Raw genomic sequence first — 18,843 nt, 5'->3', positions numbered from 1 at the left:
CGAGTGCAGTTGGCAATGAAAGTAAGTTGCTTAGAGTCGTGAAAAATGAAATAAGAGTCGAAGAAAACTGATAAAGCAGATAACCAGAATTTCCAGCCAAACGGCCATCCTTTTTCGGCAACCAGATCTGAAATTCTTTTTTTATTTTCATTTTTCTTAGCAGCAATGCATTTCACTTTTTCATTAGTAAACAAACATTTGCCAATTTCACAATCTCTCAGTTAGCGAAGTCAACTTAATTAGCAGATATGAAAACACAAAATACAATAAACAAATTTTCTCTTTGTTATTTTATGCTGTGCTCAAATACATAACATAAAAGTTATAAAGGTTCTTAATAATAAATCGGAATAATATTTATTTATTTATATTGCAAATATGTTATATCTAGTCTATGAATTCACGAATACAGAGTTTTTTATATATGTACATATAATATATTTATATATGTACATATAAACAAGTAGGTCTATACCCGGTCAAGTTTATCATCCAAAAAGCTCTCTTTAGGGTATAGTCGCAGCACCTAGCACATATTACGCCAGAACCTATGAAGTGTTATCAGACAGCACATTTGGTATATAAGAGTCGCGTCGCTTGTTTGTGCCGCAGTTCGAGTTCTCTCGTTGAATCGTTTATAGCAAAGTTTATCCGAGCACAAAAACAATTAAGTGTTCCAAAAATGTTCTGTTCCAAGGAAAACAAGCCGCACCATGGCCAGATGAGCCATCATTGCCACGAAGAAAGGTCTGCTGCACCATGGTGGTCACATCATCATCATCATAGCCAACACCACCATCGCCCCCACCACCAACACCACCACAACCACCCCAACCACCACCATTTTAATGGTTTCCTTTGGAAGGCGGCACCGGAACATAAACATCACCACGGCCATTGCCATGCTCATCAGCATTGCGATTCGAAGCCCAGATTTTTTTTTCGTGGCCTACCCAGCAATGACAAACTGCCGGGTCAACACAAGATGTTCGACTATAGTGAAAACTACAATTAGACGTACAATATATTGGTCACTTATTTATTTATTATTAAAATGGTTTTGGTTTTGAACCCAAATTATTATAAGATTTAGAGTAACTTAAAGGAAATGTTTATATGAAATAACTGATAAATTAAATAAAACAAAATTTATAATTAACAAATTACATAAAATAAATTAAATTTTCATCATTATTTTTGAAAGCATAGAAGGCGCCAAAAATTGTTTTTTTATTTATTTTATTTTTCGAAAAATCTTGAATGGCAATTGAAATAAAATCAACAAATAAAATAAAAACAAGTAAGAACTTTGCGGACGGATGTTGCCGACTGCACAATGCTCTGTTCACAGCGTAAAAACAACTTAAACAACTTAAGATCGCAAATTCTGTTTATACCCTGAACCCATTGAAAATGGGTAAAAAGGGTATAATGTATTTGTGCAAATGTATGTAACAGGCAGAAGGAAGCATCTCCGACCCCATAAAGTATATATATTCTTGATCGACATCACATGCCTAGTCGATCTAGCCACGTCCGTCTGTCTGTCCGTCAGTCTGTCCGTCCGTCTGTCCGTATGTATGAACGCAAGGATCCCAGAACCTAAAAGAGGTAGAGACTTGAAATTAGCCGCAGGTCCTCCTTGTGCCCGCACAGATCGAGCTTGTTTCCGATATTCGATAACCTGCTCCGTTTTCAAGAAATCGACAAAAATCAATATCGAAATCCTGTTTTTTGAGAAGTTTTGGTAAATAATCAGAGCTAGGGCCACTAAACTTGACATGTAACTTCTAGAATAGTATATATATATCAAGTATCTTTAATTTTATAGCTATCACCACCGCCCGCTGCTACCTCATAGATATAAATGATATAAATAAACCAATCTACATTGCCCACGAATATAAGCCACATATGAAATGCAATTGACATTTTGAGAATACACGACTATTCTATAGCACAATAAGATCTACTGTATAAAATTTCATCAAGATCGGTTAAGAATCACGGAATTTATTAAAGAAAACGAGTTTTGGCTGGCCACGACTTCGGGGCACCAAACGCAAATTGCAAGAATTTCTGTATAAATCTACACACATACATTAATACGCATCTTCTTTGAATTCTATCAACAGCATTGCAATTGCGATTGTATTGTTTTCTGTGCTGCTTTGTAAGCCCGTTTTTTTCTCATTAAGACTTAATTATTGGCGTGGCTGTTGAGTAGGGGCGGCAGCAAGTAATGCGGTCAGTTGCGAGTTCGAACCCGAGGAAACTTTTTTTTTATACCCTTGCCGAGGGTGTTATAATTTTGTCGTGATATGTATAACGCATAGAAGGAGACAATTTCGATCCCATAAATATATATATATATTATAAATATTTATATATTCTTGAACAGTATCAATAGCCGAGTCGATATAGCCATGTCCGTCTGTTCGTCTGTCTGTTTCTATGCGAACTAGTTCCGCAGCTTTAAGGTTATTCATGAAACTGTGCAGATGTCCCTCTTTCTGTTGCACGCAGTTCATATGTCAAAACCAGCTGGATCGGACTACTATATCATATAGCTGCCATAAGAACAATCGGTCGAAAATTAGGTTCTTGTATGAAAAACATTTTTATTTATAAAGAAACCTTGTTAAAACTCGGCATTTATTAGTTTTACTATGCTCCTCATATATATGCAAAATCCTATTAAGATCGGACCACTATATCATATAGCTGCCATAGGAACGATCGGTCGAAATTAAGTTGTTGTATGGAAAACTTTTTTGTTCTTCACGATATCTAGATCAAACTCGGCATTTATTTGCTTTACTATGCGTCTCATATATATGCAAAATCCTATTAAGATCGGACCACTTTATCATAAAGCTGCCATAGGAACGATCGGTCAAGACTAAGTTGTTGTATGGAGAACATTTTGTTTTTCAAGAAATTTTAACCATACTCGGCATTAACTATTCTCCCTGTGCTTTTTAGATACTATGAGCATTATGAAAATGTTGGGTCCGCAAGGGTATTTAATCTTCGGCGTGCCGAAGATAGCCCTTCCCTCTCGTCTTAAATTTATTTGTATTACTACTAAAACGAACGTGCGTGTAGCGCAAGCTGTATTTGGTGTTAGAACAAGAGGGTTCCGGGTATTCCCTAGTCGGGAGCTCCCGACTAGAACTCTTACTTGTTTTATTTTCATTTTTCTTAGCTGCAATGCATTTCACTTTTTCATTAGTAAACAAACATTTGCCAATTTCACAATCTCTCAGTTAGTGAAGTAATCTTATTTAACAGATATGAAATCACAAAATACAATAAAAAAATTTTCTGTTGGTTATTGTATGCTGTGCTCAAATGATCTTCCACATAAAAGTTATAAACGTTCTTAATAATAAATCGGAATAATAGTTATCTATTTATATTGCATATATATTATATCAAGTCTATGAATTCACGAATACCGAGTTTGATTTTTTATATACATATAAACAACACACTATTAACTCTCAAAAAAGTCTATACCCGGTCAAGTTTATCATCCAAAAAGCTCTCTTTAGGGTATAGTCGCAGCACCTAGCACATATTACGCCAGAACCTATGAAGTGTTATCAGACAGCACATTTGGTATATAAGAGTCGCGTCGCTTGTTTGTGCCGCAGTTCGAGTTCTCTCGTTGAATCGTTTATAGCAAAGTTTATCCGAGCGCAAAAACAATTAAGTGTTCCAAAAATGTTCTGTTCCAAGGAAAACAAGCCGCACCATGGCCAGATGAGCCATCATTGCCACGAAGAAAGGTCTGCTGCACCATGGTGGTCACATCATCATCATCATAGCCAACACCACCATCGCCACCACCACCAACACCACCACAACCACCCCAACCACCACCATTTTAATGGTTTCCTTTGGAAGGCGGCACCGGAACATAAACATCACCACGGCCATTGCCATGCTCATCAGCATTGCGATTCGAAGCCCAGATTTTTTTTTCGTGGCCTACCCAGCAATGACAAACTGCCGGGTCAACACAAGATGTTCGACTATAGTGAAAACTACAATTAGACGTACAATATATTGGTCACTTATTTATTTATTATTAAAATGGTTTTGGTTTTGAACCCAAATTATTATAAAATTTAGAGTTAACTTAAAGGAAATGTTTATATAAAAAAACTGATAAATTAAATAAAACAAAATTCATAATTAAACAAATTACTTAAAATAAATTAAATTTTCATCATCATTATTTAAAGCATAGAAGGCGCCAAAAAAAATTTTTTATAGTAGAAATGTATCGATATATCGGTATGTATATTTTGTATTTTTAATGATAATTAGCGACTAAGAATGACAACTTTTGGTATATTTTCGATAAAATGTCTGCAAAAGTCGATAAGCGAATAAACCAAAACAAGACCTACGCTTGGGCTGCATTTAATTGTTTACTTGTAGTGAGTATTTATACGATATATGTTTGTAGGTAATTTGAATGCCTCTCATTATTTTAGTAGTACCAGAGCACATAAACATAGAGCACAATCAGCACAAACAGCAAATGTATGAGAAACAATTCGATGGCCAACGTTAATAATGCCAGCGGATTAACAGGCGTAAAGGTAATCAGGACAAACATATTGCTGCAGGATCCAAAGCGATGCTACAAGCTGTGGAACACTCTCGCCCAGGCGGATATGCAGCTCTACTCCTGCACTGTGAATGTCAGCTGCTTGTTGCGGGAGCTCTCGAAGCGATTTGGCGTGTGAATGCTCAGCATGGCAGAAATGCCCAGTGAGAGGATGCCCAACAGAAAGAAGACCACCAGCAGGCCGGCCAGAATGGGAGCCGAGATGAAGCCAACACAGTCGTAGACATCGCCAAACTCTGTGCGGCCATTCAGCCAGGGCTGCACTTGGTAATCGGTCAGCAGCAGACTCATCTGCGTCTCATTGCTATTGCTGTTGATGTTGGTGAAGAGCAGCTCCTCGGAAGAACAGCGGAACGAAAAGTCTAGCGGTGCCGATGGCAGCGTATACTCATTACCAATTGCCGGCAGCACGGCCTTATAATCCCGGTATTCCACCTCCACGTTGCGCAGATGCCAGGTGCCGCGCAGCAGCGAGAACTTAAATCGGAGCGTGCACTTCTCGCTGTTGTACATGAAGGTGATGCTCAGACGACCAAAGCCCTTGGAGCGCTGATCATCGAAGGTGATCAATTTGTTGTGCTCCTCCAGCAGCAGCGTCTCGTTGCTCAAGCGCAGCTCAGGTGGTCCGTTTAGGGCCAAGACCGCCTTATTGCCCTCGGCTATGTAGACGTGTGTCACCTCCGTCTCAGTTGGCGTTGGCTGTGTGGTTGTAGCCTCTTCTTTGAGCTCGTCCTTGGTTTCGCGCTTGGCCAGATAGTGTGCCTCTTCCTCGCGACTGGCTAGAATGCCCAGCACCTCACCATGGCCATAAACGGTTAGAGCATCATTGTAGCCCGTCAGCAGCTCCGCGTCGTCCTCCTCGCTCTGTCCGGTTAGGTTAATGACCTGCTCAAATGTGTGGTCGGGTGTTTAGTGGGTGGTGATTGGTGCTCTACAAGGGAGCCACAACTGTTATAGGTACACACCTCAATGTTGGCGTTGTAGCTGAAGGGCTCTACGGCCAGGTTGCGCTGCGGCACATATGTCCACGCGTTGTTCTTCACCAGATTTTGAAACCTGGGATACTTGATGCCCTCCAGGCGGCTTGTGGCATTGCGCAAAAAAATAATTATTGCCTTGGCATCCTTGAACAGTTGCGTCAGCGGCTGCTCCCTGGTACTGGCATCGACTAACGCTTGGGGTTGCAAATTGAATACTTTCTCGTGACCCCAAAACACATACGGTCCGCTTATGGCCGCGCTAGAGCCGAGCACCAGACTTATAAATACCCCAACTGCAATTAACTGCATTATTCGCGCCTAATTCCTTAAAAACTGACAACACGTTTGACTGCACTTCGCCCAAAACTGATGGGAAAAATCTTAAACAGAAAAATCGATGGCCTCGTGGCGCGCAAGGCGCAGACGCACAAAAGCTTCTCATACCAAATTTAGTTCATTTTTTGGGGGTGCGTTTGCTGCTTATAGAGTACAGCCTGATTGCTTCCTGGAGGGTGTTAAAAATAGCACCCAAGTCCACTTAACTTGTTGGTACCGTACCGCCGTATTGGGGAAGGATCGAATTTATTAGCAATACTTCTTAAGGATATGAAGCATATAAATTATCCAGACTTATGTTATTTATATCTTTATTATCCAATGGGTAGACAGTTTATGTATTTAATATAATATAAGAGATATATATTTTGTCGAACATTGAAAAAATAAAATTTGTGTTCTAAATGAAAAATTAATGAACCCTAAAGGATATTATAATTTATTCTTCAAATACGTAAGGCATGCAAAGAGTCATTATCCACTTTATATGTAAATACTGCTGAGGCTGTTGAAGACTATCTTGAAACTTATCATAGCTACTATGGTATATATTTTTGAAATATATCTTGAGCAAACACTGAAGATCTCTCTAAGTTGTTTGACTTACTGTAGAATTTCAAATCTTCCTTATGTTTGCAAAGGTATTTCATATTCGGAAACGCGAAGATAAATGTTCCTTTATGTTTGTCAAAAAAGTAATTTAAACAAGCTTCATTAAAGTCTGCTTAATAATTCAGTCGTGTTATGTAGAGCAGTTTTTGTGTACTATATATATATAGATATAATATCTTTTATTGCCTTTTACTTAATCTATACAAAATATTTACAGGAGTCTGGAAAAAACTAAACTGATGACTGTCACAGCTAATATGTAAAGCTTTGGCTGGGTTGAGGCTAAGCTGGCTGAGAAACTGCCCTTGAAGGTTTTGGTGCCTGAAAGAGAAAGAGAGAGGGAGAATCTCTTCTAGAGACATATTTTTAATCCCAACTCGCTGTGTACTCACGCTTCTCATTGCGATCCCTGACGCCGCACGTGCGATACGAGATGGTTGCCTTGCGTTTTTGGTTGACATAGCCCGGTATGAAAAGACTTGGTGCATCCAGACGTCCCGCTGCTATCAGACGCGACATATCCATCTCGAGGCGATGCGCCAGAGGACCCTTGAAGTGTATGATCATCTGGATGCAGGCGCCGCCGTGCAATTCCTTTGTTTTACGCGCATCTACGTCCAGCATCCACTCCGGGATGCCCATCACCGATCGCAGCTCCTCCAGAAATTGTGCGCTGCAAGTGAAACGGGTTTTAGTTGAGGATTGGACACTGCTGGTGGGTTGGACCTACACAACGAAACGTGGCGGCTTTTGCAGATTGATGTACTTGATCACATTGTGATCCGGTTCGATGTTGGCGCAGGCGAAACGCTCGTGCGAATGGTCCGGCCCAAAGATGACAATCGAGCGGCCAATGGCGCCAACGGGCGCCTCAAGCGGAAAATTGGTATCGGTGAGCACCACGCGCTCGCCCCCCAAATCTGATGCGAGTTCGTGTTAGACAATCTATTAAGTGTGTCAGCTCCTGGTGGAGCTACTTACCTATGGTGCCCAAACGCGCACCCACATCTCCCACATAACAACGCAACGGATTGTCCGGTCCGCACTCCTGTTCATAGAGATCGAGCTGGAGGCAAGAAGATAATTCGGATTAGACGTGCCTCTATCAGATTCATGTAGACCACCTACATTCAAGGGATCCGCCAGCTGGGTGTAAAAGGGATTCCAGACGTAGCCACCCGCCACGCAGCGTGTTATCGTGGGCTTCACGGCGGCATCGACACCCACCGGATTTACAAAAATCTGCCAGTTGTGGTTGCGTGTTGAGTTGCGATCGTTCTTGCCGGGATGCCGCAACTTCACCTCAATCACGGTCTCCGATTGACTGCCATCGTTGTGGATGAGCTGCGTCATCTTTACGTAGCCATAGGCATAGCCAGTAGGATGGTGAAATGATGCGATGGCACGCAACTCCCGCGCTTCACTTGGACTATAGCCCCGCTCCAGTGTGCTTAAAATATACAAAATATATATCGCACTCAGTCCGTTAGTCCGTCAACTCACCTGCAGGCCCAGCGAGCGTTCTTCAGTTGCTTGTGGATGACCACGGAACGCCCAATGATGCTGCTGTAGCCGAAGAGCGTCAGGTAGGTGTCGTTATAGGCATCCTCGTAGTGGGTGAGTCCATTGAGGCGTCCGAACTTACCGCTCAGGTCGCCCATCTCGTACTGATCGCTGGTGCCCTGTTTGGGCGGTGGCGACGATTTCGGATTGACCTCAAAAGGGTTCCAGTGGCCGTACAGCGTAGAGGCCTCGCAGGGAAACGCCAGATTGGCCTCTACGGGTGTCTGCAAATACAGCTTCAGCTGAGTAACTTGTCCCAACCGGATGCTGGCCATGTCTTACCATGTGAATATGATAGCCACCGTTGTCCTGCAGCCCCTTCAACTGCACCTCCACATTGCTGATGTCGTACTCCGATTGCTGCGTTATTTCCAGCTTGCCGGCGACCGTCAGTGCATCTCCATTGGCGTACCAGTCCTTGGCGACCACCTTGCGGCGATAGTGACCGATCAAGCTGGAGCAAGCCAGTCGCTCGCCTCTAGCCTTGGGCCCGTTGTCGTCGTAGATTACCAGCGATTTGCCCAGTATGCTGTGGGTGCCGGAAAGCGGCAGATTGCCATCGCTGAACATGCGCCGGCTCAGCTGTCTAGCGTTGCGCTTGCCACCAGCTATGGTGAGCCTGCCCAGACGTGCATAAAGCGCGCCCAGGCGGCACATGGCTGGCAGCTGTGGTTGGCAGTAGTCATCGACGCTGCGATTGCCCCAATCTACCTTGAACGGATTGAAGACCCCGCCAGCCGAGAGGCAGCGCTGCTGCCAGTCATAGAAATCCTTGCCCGGCGCATTGCTGTGTATGGCCCAGCGGTGCTCGTAGGTGCTGTTCTGCGTGGAACCATCCGCTTGAATCAAATACTCAAACAGCACTGTCGTATCCTGCCAGGGCTGCTCGGCGGCCTGCCGAAAAATGACACGACCGACTATCGGATAGCGGAAAAGTACCTATATAGGGAATATACGATCAGATGGTGTGAATACATAAAAATATAGATATATATGTATAGATATAGATAAAAATATAGATATAGATATAGATATAGATATAGATATAGATATAGATATAGATATAGATATAGATATAGATATAGATTTAGATATAGATATAGATATAGATATAGATATAGATATAGATATAGATATAGATATAGATATAGATATAGATATAGATATAGATATAGATATCGATATAGATATAGATGTAGATATAGATACATATGCTTACCTGCGCCGTAAACATGGGCTGCTGATACACCCCGTTCCGCTGATACTGGTTTAACGGGGAGCAGCCCCATATATTCTTGGTTATGTTATGTACATCGCTCCGGTTGAAGGTGTAGATGACTAGACTGCGATGGGCGATGCTGTGGCGACCCTGCAGGGGCAGATAGAGGTCCCAGTAGAGGCCACTTAGCTCGAAGCTGGTGCCGGGCAGGACATACTGATGCCAGTACTGCTTGTTGCGGCCCTGCAGCTTGCCGCTGAGATCACCCAGGGCGTATTGCTCCTGGGTGCCATAGCCGGGCGGCGGCACATGCTCCTGCTGCAGCTCCCGGGGATTGTGCAGGTCGCCCGTGGTCTCGCAGTAGTCCGGCTGGCCGATGCGTTGTGGCGCCGGCGGCAGACCGTGAATGCGAAAGGCAGCCACATCCTCGGCAAATTTGCGGCTCACGTGCGGCGCATGCGGTGTGGACAGGGTAAAGTTGAGGAAAGTGGGATCAAATTTGGAGCGCTGTGTAAAGGTAACCTCGCCCTTGACGCCGCCGGAATTGATGAAGGTTCTGGAAAAGAGCACGAACATTTAGCTAGTGAAGCGCAAACGGCGACAGCTGCGACTCACTTGTAGGTCAGGGTTTGAACGTGGCGTATCTTTGTGCAGGCCAAGTAGTTGTCCGGATGCTGATTGTCGTAGAGCACCAGATAGAGTGTGCGATGCGGTATGGTCAGGTCGGAGGGCAAGAGCGCCAGCTTGGCATCGCGAAAGACGCTGCGCTGTCGCTGACGTAGCGCATTCTTGGCCACGCCAATCCTGCCCAGACGCGCGTCCAAGTCGCCAATGCCTTGGCCTGGACCGCTGCCCTGCGGATCGAAGACCAGCTGCAGGAAATTGCAGTTATCCTCGCTGCGATGGTGATCGTGCTTGAAGATGTCCGTTACAAAGATCTTCCAGTGATGCTGCGTGAACTCTCGCCCCTGGTCCTCCTGCTCTGGAACGGCGGGCTGCGCTTGAATATGATACAGATCCGAGTAGATCAGCGTATCGCCGCTGGCGCCATCGGTCGGCGCCAGCCAGCGAAAGTAAACAGAGCCCGCAATGGGTGTATTGAAGCGCGCCTCTGCCATGTGCTCCACGGGCATCTGCACAGTGGTTATCGTTGCGCAGATGCGCGCATTGGAATTGACTTCTGTCAGCACCAGCGACTTGCCCCAAATGCCGCGATCTCCAATTAGCTGCATCTTGTGCTGCCAGCTGGCCGTCTCGTTGCCCGGCAGCACCAAGTAGTCCAGTTCCTCATCAAAACTCATGATCTGTCCGCCCAGACGCTCCAGTTGGCAGCGCTCATCAGGCTCTATATTGGTGTAGTCCACGGGAAAGCGTCGCACCGCCCAGCTCCAAACCTGATCCGGATACTGCAGCGTCGCCTCCAGATTGGCTTGGATCTCCACCACCTGCGGATCGGCCTGGCGAAAGGTGATCTCCCCGTGAAGTCCATGCTGCGAGATGTATGCAATCAGATGCTGGGCCGCGGCTGTTTACGAAGCAGAAGAACAAAGCAAATTGGATGATGACTCAAAATACATGTTGGCTAACACGTTTATACCCTGCAATCTTTGTAATTGTGCAAAAAGGGTATAATACATTTTCTCACATATATAAAGCAGGTAGAGAACAACATCTCCGACCCGAGATATATACATATATAATTGATCCTCCATACGGAATATTTGAAATATAAGTTGTATACCAAACGCAAATCAAAGTTATTTTTTATATAAAGCATAATTCGATTGCTTCCCCATTTTCCCAAAATCGATAAATATCAATTTACAGCTTTCGTTTTTAGAGCATATCTCGGAAACTATAAGAGGTATAGATATAAAAGTTGGTATTTAGGTACTTGAATATCAAACAAAACAAGCAATCCCGCACTTCGCTCAATACTGTATAATTATTAAAATAATTAATCACGTTGTGCTGGCCACAGGGTATCTCAAAATCGGTTATTGATAAATAGATCACTCGTTACTTTCATTTTCTCTTACGTGCAGCATAGACTGAATTCCCCGTGGATTTTCTTTCGATGGATTTGCATACAATGCGTGGGAATCGAAGGTGATTGAACAAGGCTGTTCCGCGTTTCTTGTAAAACCTTGTTATACACATGTATATGTGTAAAAATATGTATATGGATGTGTGTGCTTGCACCTACCGCCGCTTTGTGTGGCAATTCCAAGGGAAAAGATGACGCATAGCAGCCGGAATATGGCGCCCATTCGCTGGTTGCCCTGCGGCATATTCCTTGCCTAAGACTTGCTTTTAGCTTGTTTTTGAACAAGCTTTTTTAAGCCTTAAAGCAATTGCCAAATAGTTGTTTTTACTGTTACGCTCAGCACTTTCATAATTTACAGCGCATGCGTGCGCTCTGTGGAAGAAACCGCACACGTTGCAATCCAACTGAAAACTGGTCGAAAACAAAACACGATTGTTGGCTTAAAGCGTTTCGTGTTTTTTTGGTTTTTTTTTGTGAACTGTGTTGAGTTTGGCTTTGTTGGCGGGTTTGCTTTGAGTCACGCTTTAGCTGAGATTTTGTTTTGCTACGCTCAACTCATCAGCCAACCGGCTGTGGCCAGCTGTAGCTGCTCTTATACGACACTTATAAATCTTTTATAAGCGTCTCGCTTTTGCTTTAAATTCAGCTCGAGCTAGTCTTATGCAACTCTAATACAAAATGCACAAAAAATTTCTTTTTCGGCCACCTTGCTTATACAAGTAGTTAGCCGATGCAATTCTTATACTACTTTTAGGCCAGCCAGTGCTGCCAGCCTTTCTTACTTTAATTCGTCAAATGGCGCAATTTTTAAACGAACAACTTTCAACAGTGGGAATTCTGACTTGTTTTAAATCGCGTTTAGCTTTATTTGCCATTTTTTCATTGAATTAACAAAAATATTAAGCAAATAACTAAAGTTAAAGCTTCAAGCTGTTATTTTTCATAAATTACTCACAACTATTTATTTTATAAGCTGGCTATCTTTGAGTGTACAAATTCTATTTCATTCTTTTGAGGACATTACTGTAAGTAATATAAGTATATTCAGACTATTTCAAAATAAGCATTCTATGCTGTTAAAGTTGATTACTTTTAGCGACAATTTTTTTATTTTTTCACTAAAAAGTTCACCCCACCCAAACCAAAAAGAAACAAAGTAGTTTTTCTTTTTTAGACGACTCGCTTTTGATTTATTCCATTAAAGTCATCATCATCATCATTGTTATATAAAAACAGTTCTTTTTTTTTTTTGGTAATATTTCTGACCGGGTTAAAAAAGTAGTTATTATTATTTTATTTATATAATTTTTTTTTATCATTTCTTTTTTGCCATGTAACTTAATTTATACTGAAGTAAAGATTTTCGCACTTAACAACTCGTTGCATATTGAATTGAATTGGTTTAGATATAGATTGTGTTTGTTGTATAAGTTATTGTGTTTGTAATTTCCTTTAGCAAGTAATTAGTGTGAAGTGATGCTACTGCTTTTGCTTGAATATAGCCTTAGTATTAATGCTTGTGTATTGTTTAAGTCAAAACTACTAGATATGTTTTTCTTCTAATATTTCTTTTGCCTATTTCCTTTCCACTTCTCTGGTACTGATGCACCCGGCAATGAGTCGAACGGCCATTGCCTCAGTTGCCTCTGTCCTAGCTTGGTGGGGGGGGGGATAGTTTTTTGCTCTCGAAAAAGATTCGACATATAGACGATAGTCGCCATGCTATGCGCTATATGCATTGTACAAGGGTATCGTATCGAATTCGAACTCGAGCACGCCCATTAAGTACACATTGATGTGGTATCATATGTACATATAGTATATATATATGGGTATATTAATATTTAGATCTATGCAAAAAGGCATAGCGCCATTTCCGTTTGTTTAGAAAACACATAAACGTGAACTCATCAAAAATAAATATTAACTTTTGCATTTTAATAACTTTTCGATACTTTTGTTGAACGCATAAACTTTTTTTCTTGATAGTAAGTAGTTCATAAGCAGAAAGTTTGTGAATATTCTCCTTATTTTTTTCATTCGGGTAAGTTATGTAAATTGGCACGAAAAAAAAACAATTTGAGTGAATGAACTTTGAAAATGTTTTGTTCTTTTCATTAAGCTAACTTTCAATAACGTTTGTAATTTGATATATTTTAATAATATATATTTATAGATATTGATAAATATTGAAATATTGTTTAACGAACGATTGAGATATATGCATAATATAATATAGTATTCAAGTGTTTAGTTACATAGAATATTTGGCTCTCAGATGAAAGTAACCTAACGATAACGAATTGTATATGTCTCTCTCTCCTTAACCTGTAAAATGATTAACTAACAAATGTGGGCCAAGGCCTACCTATTTCTGTATATATATTTTGTATAGATATAGATGATATACATATATATACTTATGTATATATCTATACCATAAGCTACCCACGGCGCTTGCTCATCTTTTTTTTGTATCTTTCTCTGTGATTCTTCAACGAACAGCAATTAAAATAAACATGTGAATTTCTTTGTTTTTTTCTTCATTTTTTTTTAAGTATTTTCTTTGTGTGTTTTTAAATAAAATAGACTTTCAGTTATTTATAAATTTTACGTGTAAAATTTAATAATAAATCAACTAGAAAACTAGCTGTCAAGATGGCGCTTCGACATTTGGATTTAAAGTATCCCTAAAATGATACGTGGAACTTGGTACATGGTTAAATGTTCTTAGTTCATACCAAATTGTTTGTTGAAGAAGTTAAGAGTATTAGATTGTGTTGTTGTTGTTTGTTGTTGTTGTTGTTCTTGTTGGTGGTGGTGTTGGTTAACAAAAAGAGATTATATAAATATTTAAAATTTACATATGTAAAACGAGCATTTCTTTTAATTACGTTTATTATTTTTTTTAGACGATTTTAAAAGTTTTTAAGTTTTGTTTTTTTTTTGTTGTTGTTGTTGTTGTTGGTTGTAATATGGATGCTGAGTTAGAGTTAGGATGTGTACGGGGCCAGCTGCTGCTTAGGCGGCTTCCTCTTCCTCCTCATCACCCTTGCCGGTTAGCATTTCAATCAGGGCGCCGGTATCGATTTGGTTCTTATCATCAATGACCATCTGATCGAAGGCATCATCGACCTCCTTCATGGTGAATTTCTCACCGAAGCCCATGAGCATTTCGCGGAATTTATCACCATCGATGAGACCATCGTTATCGAATGTTTTGAAGGCAGCAATAACAACATCGTCTTCATCGTTGGCACCAGAGGTGGCCATACGGTTGGCGAACAGGGTCAGCAATTGGGTGAAGTTAATTGGACCGGAGGCTTCGCCCAGCATGGCGTCCAACTCCTTGTCATTGGCGATCTTGCCGACGGAATCGAAGGCAGCGCGCAAATCGTTCTTGCCAATAATACCGTCCTTGTCGGCATCCATAAGTTGGAAGGCCTGATTCACGCGCGCAGAAATAGAGAGAGTGAGAGAGAGAAAGAGAGAGAGAGAGAGAGAGGTGGTTGGTGATTTGGTCTTGTTGTGATTTGATGGTCATGGATGCGACATGACATGGCATAGGCACAGGTGACAGGCACAGGCACAGGCACAGGCTCAGGCTCAGGCACAGCCAAGGAAACTTTGGGTTTGGATTGCTATTTGACAAAACTTACTTCCTTGAATTCGGCAATCTGCTTCTGGGAGAAGACAGAGAACACCGAGGAGCCGGCGCGCTTCGATTTCTTGGAGCCACGCGAGCCGCCCGACGCTCTCTTCGAACCAGTAGCAGAAGCTGGGGCAGGAGTAGCAGCTGGTGCGGGGGTTGCTGCCTCGGACACTGCCTCAGAAGCGGTTTCGGAAGTACCACCCTCTTCCTTGGTCTTCTTCTTCTTAACCTTCTTCTTCTCATCCGCCTAGAGTTTTTGAATTGGAAGTAGAGAAAATATATTTCATTAATATTTGAATCATAGTTGGGGTACATTTGCTTTGGTCAATTTCCTTTTGTAAATTTCGAAAATATTTCGAAAGAAAATTTTCCAATTAATTGGCCTAAAATACTCGACGCGTATTACGTAAGATACAGCAGAAGCTATATACGTCTCGCTCTAGCTATCATATTACGTTCCGACCGATCCATTTATAGAATTTCACGCGTGTGTATAAAGAATATTTCGAAATGAAAGAAACTTTTTCACACCATTTGGATTTAAAAATAGTTTTCGCTTCAACTATTCCATTATAGAACTAGTTATGTATATCCAGGCACAACTGGCACAATAATCCACATAGAGGCGAGTCATTGAGGTCATTTAACGATGTATTCACTTGATCTTTAAATATTTATATTTACTTTAATAACAATATTTCAATAATTCATTTCAGTTTCGATTGAATAACTTTCGAATGCAACAAATTCACTGCACAACAAATATATATATATATATATATATATATATATAGATATATGTTTAAATATATATATATATATATATATATATATAGTACGCGAGTCCTTTATAGCGATCCATTAGATCTGGTACTATAGTATATCCCGTGGCTCCTTACCATGGTGCTGAACTTTGATGTGTTGTCTAATCGAGTCGAGCGGTCAGAGCACACTGAATCAATGGCTGATTTTATCGTCAAGACAATGATGTTTTAAGATCTTTTTCAGCCGTCTCTTCTTCATAACCCGAACCCGAACCCAGACCCGACTACCCAGTCGGCATTCGGCATTTCGGGCAGCTTTTTGGCCCGATTCGTTTCGTTGTATCTGTATCTGTATCTGCCAGATTCGTGCTGCCTTTTTTAGTATCTGCGAGGCGAGGTCCGCCCAGGCGCACGGTGGGCAGCGGGTGGTGCCCCATGGTCCACGCAGCTCGGTGGGCTGAAATGTTTACTCATCGTATGCTCTAATCAGAATCTAATTTTAACGGCCAGAGCAAATGGTTGTACGCCTCACAAAATGCGTATATGCATAGTTCTATATACATACATATGCACATACAATAGCTATATACATCGGTATGTACATCAGTTTGGTAAATGTTGAAATTTATTTTGGCGTATTATGAACAGATTCTAATGCTTAATGCGTCTGCTATATACATTTTCGTATCCATAGCATTCAAAAACTTGTTTTGTATTATTCATCTTTGCTCTTGGAGGCATTTTCGAAGGTGTCCTCTTGCTCTGAAAATCACCTCCATTTCCCTTGGCCATATATATGAATATATATATATATATATGTATATCTTTATATCTGTATATATACACAAATGCCTATGTGGCCCGCTCTATCATGTATGTAGCATATAGTATAAAGTCAGCTATATAGACGTCGTTCGTATTTTACCTTGCCTATTTTCAACGACTGGCATTTTCTGTTTTAAAAATGTTTGCATATTGTGCAATATAAAGAGAAAGAGCAAAGAATTCCAAAGCTATAGATTTTGTGTCGCATACATAACAAAGACATCGTAGAATAAACTTTGTTCTTCTTTTATTTAAGTTTTCCATGTACATTGCATAACAATAAGAAATATGGATTGTTTTACCTATTATAAAGTTAAATGAACTTTGCATATGTTAATATTTTCATCTTCGTTTCTGTCTACATTTTTGCTTGATGGAATATATAAATGAAAATGCAATATGATATTTAATATATGAATGGAAATGCAATATGATATTTAATCTATACACTTTTACGTTTTTCTATCTAGATCCTACGTTTCCTGAGTTTCGGCATTATATTTGAATAAATATTAAAGCAATCCTTGCAGGTTTCAGCATGTTTGGAATCTTATTAATTTCAACAATTTTATATTTTTTCAATTTTTATTTGGGCCAAAGTTGTTCGATATTTATTAATTTCGCTACAAAGGTTTTGAAAATAATGTATAACCCATTCTAATCATTTTGATATATTATATAAAAATATTTGAAAAACATATTAGAAAAAAATATTTTTTAAGATGTTAGCTTTGCTAATACTTGATATTGATTGAATCCTGCAGAGCTTTGAAAAAGAACATACGACCGAAAATTTACACAGGGGGTGGATTTCCCAAAAAGCGTGAATCACGTGTTAGGTAGATTGTTGCAAATCGATCGAATGATAAAAATAAATTGCTTCCAATAATTTCCACCTATTTTTCACAGTTGCGGCTGGAATTTCCTAAAGCCCAGTCTTAGAATGTACTTACACCGCAAGGAACCTTCAGTGAAAATTTCAACATGCTTGCTCTTGCAATTTGGGATGTGCGTTGATCAGCAATCAGTCAGTCAGCCAGTCAGATCAAACAATTGAATATGTACAGAAACTCAAAACCTGAAATTAAAGTTAAACTATTTTTTTTATTTTTATTTTCTTTTGTCTGCTTTAACCTTAAGCCTGTTTTAATCATATTTAAAAAACCAATTCAGTGAAAATATTTATGATAAAAATGTTGTGATATACGTTTATATTTACATGCATATGTACCTTTTACATACTTTAAATATTTACTTTATTATATACTAGCGGGTATAACCCGGCCTTGCCCGTGGCACGCATGTTATAAAATCAATGTTTTTAAAAAGCATTGAAAATGATTTTGAAACTGATCGGACGGGAATCAAAAACAACTTTTATGCAAATCGGACAAAACTTAAAATTCACCAAAAAAATCTATTAAATGCATTTTCCACCGAAGGAGTTTAGATTTTGCGAAATATGTGAAACACGTCTCAAATGATTTTTCTTATAGATCTTTAGATATAAATTTGAACACAAAACGTCATCCACCAAATTTTCGACCCCCATTTGCACCAAGGAGGGATGGTTTTTCAAAAAGTGTGAAACACCCCTCAAATGAATTTGAATATAGATCTTTGAAAATGAGTTTGGGGCCGATCGGATGGTAAACAAAAAACTTTCATACAACCGTTTTCCGCCAATTTACTACTGTTGCGGGTGGAATTTCCCAATTCGCTGAAATATGTATTTATTAAGTTCTTATGTAGAGCTTTGAAAATAAGTTTGAAGCAAATCGGACACAACTTAAAACTTCGCCCAAAAAATCTTTAAATCGCATTCCCCCCGAAGAAGTTTGAATTCTGCGAAAAGTGTGAAACACGTCTCAAATGATTTTTCTTATGGATCTATGGAAATGAATTTGAGCGCGAAACGTCACCCACCAAATCCACATTGCCACCAAGGAGGAATGCATTTTTCGAAAAGTGTGAATCACCCTTTAAATGAATTTGAACAAAGATCTTTGAAAATAAGTTTGAGGCCGATCGGTTGGTAAACAAAAAAGTTACATAGAAATGTTTTCCGAAACTTAACGTGCACCTACATCACATAAGGTAACTATATATAGAGATACATACTTCTAATATTTTACGAAAATAAATATTCAAAAAAACTAATTTTAAAACTTATGGAAAGTATTTGAACTAATAAACAGTA

General features: G+C 40.2%; 3 protein-coding genes across 3 annotated transcripts; all 3 read right to left on the bottom strand.

Moving 5' to 3' along the window:
• Nucleotides 1-4,418: 4,418 nt before the first annotated feature.
• VhaAC45RP (VhaAC45-related protein) lies at nt 4,419-6,005 on the bottom strand. The gene is made up of 2 exons (XM_064696686.1): nt 5,611-6,005; nt 4,419-5,530 (listed from the first exon to the last, which is right to left on the bottom strand). The coding sequence occupies exons 1-2, from the start codon at nt 5,932-5,934 to the stop codon at nt 4,700-4,702; spliced, it is 1,155 nt and encodes a 384-aa protein (XP_064552756.1). The 5' UTR covers nt 5,935-6,005; the 3' UTR covers nt 4,419-4,699.
• Nucleotides 6,006-6,716: 711 nt separating this feature from the next.
• On the bottom strand, nt 6,717-11,846 carry Rsod (Related to Sod). Its single transcript, XM_064696685.1, has 10 exons — nt 11,562-11,846; nt 9,971-10,880; nt 9,356-9,911; nt 8,419-9,075; nt 8,077-8,360; nt 7,702-8,023; nt 7,555-7,639; nt 7,304-7,493; nt 6,966-7,246; nt 6,717-6,894 (listed from the first exon to the last, which is right to left on the bottom strand). Exons 1-10 carry the CDS (start codon nt 11,644-11,646, stop codon nt 6,785-6,787), a joined length of 3,480 nt encoding a protein of 1,159 aa, XP_064552755.1. The 5' UTR covers nt 11,647-11,846; the 3' UTR covers nt 6,717-6,784.
• Nucleotides 11,847-14,282: 2,436 nt separating this feature from the next.
• On the bottom strand, nt 14,283-16,110 carry Mlc2 (myosin light chain 2). Its single transcript, XM_064696613.1, has 3 exons — nt 15,954-16,110; nt 15,062-15,301; nt 14,283-14,846 (listed from the first exon to the last, which is right to left on the bottom strand). The coding sequence occupies exons 1-3, from the start codon at nt 15,954-15,956 to the stop codon at nt 14,424-14,426; spliced, it is 666 nt and encodes a 221-aa protein (XP_064552683.1). The 5' UTR covers nt 15,957-16,110; the 3' UTR covers nt 14,283-14,423.
• Nucleotides 16,111-18,843: the final 2,733 nt, after the last annotated feature.

This window comes from Drosophila montana, unplaced genomic scaffold (assembly GCF_035044405.1).
Source record: "Drosophila montana isolate Dmon_TW-CO22-7 unplaced genomic scaffold, ASM3504440v1 contig_3848_1, whole genome shotgun sequence".
Taxonomy (NCBI): Eukaryota; Metazoa; Arthropoda; class Insecta; order Diptera; family Drosophilidae; genus Drosophila; species Drosophila montana.
Note: the sequence above shows the minus strand (reverse complement) of the source record. Positions and strands in the feature narration are given on the sequence as shown.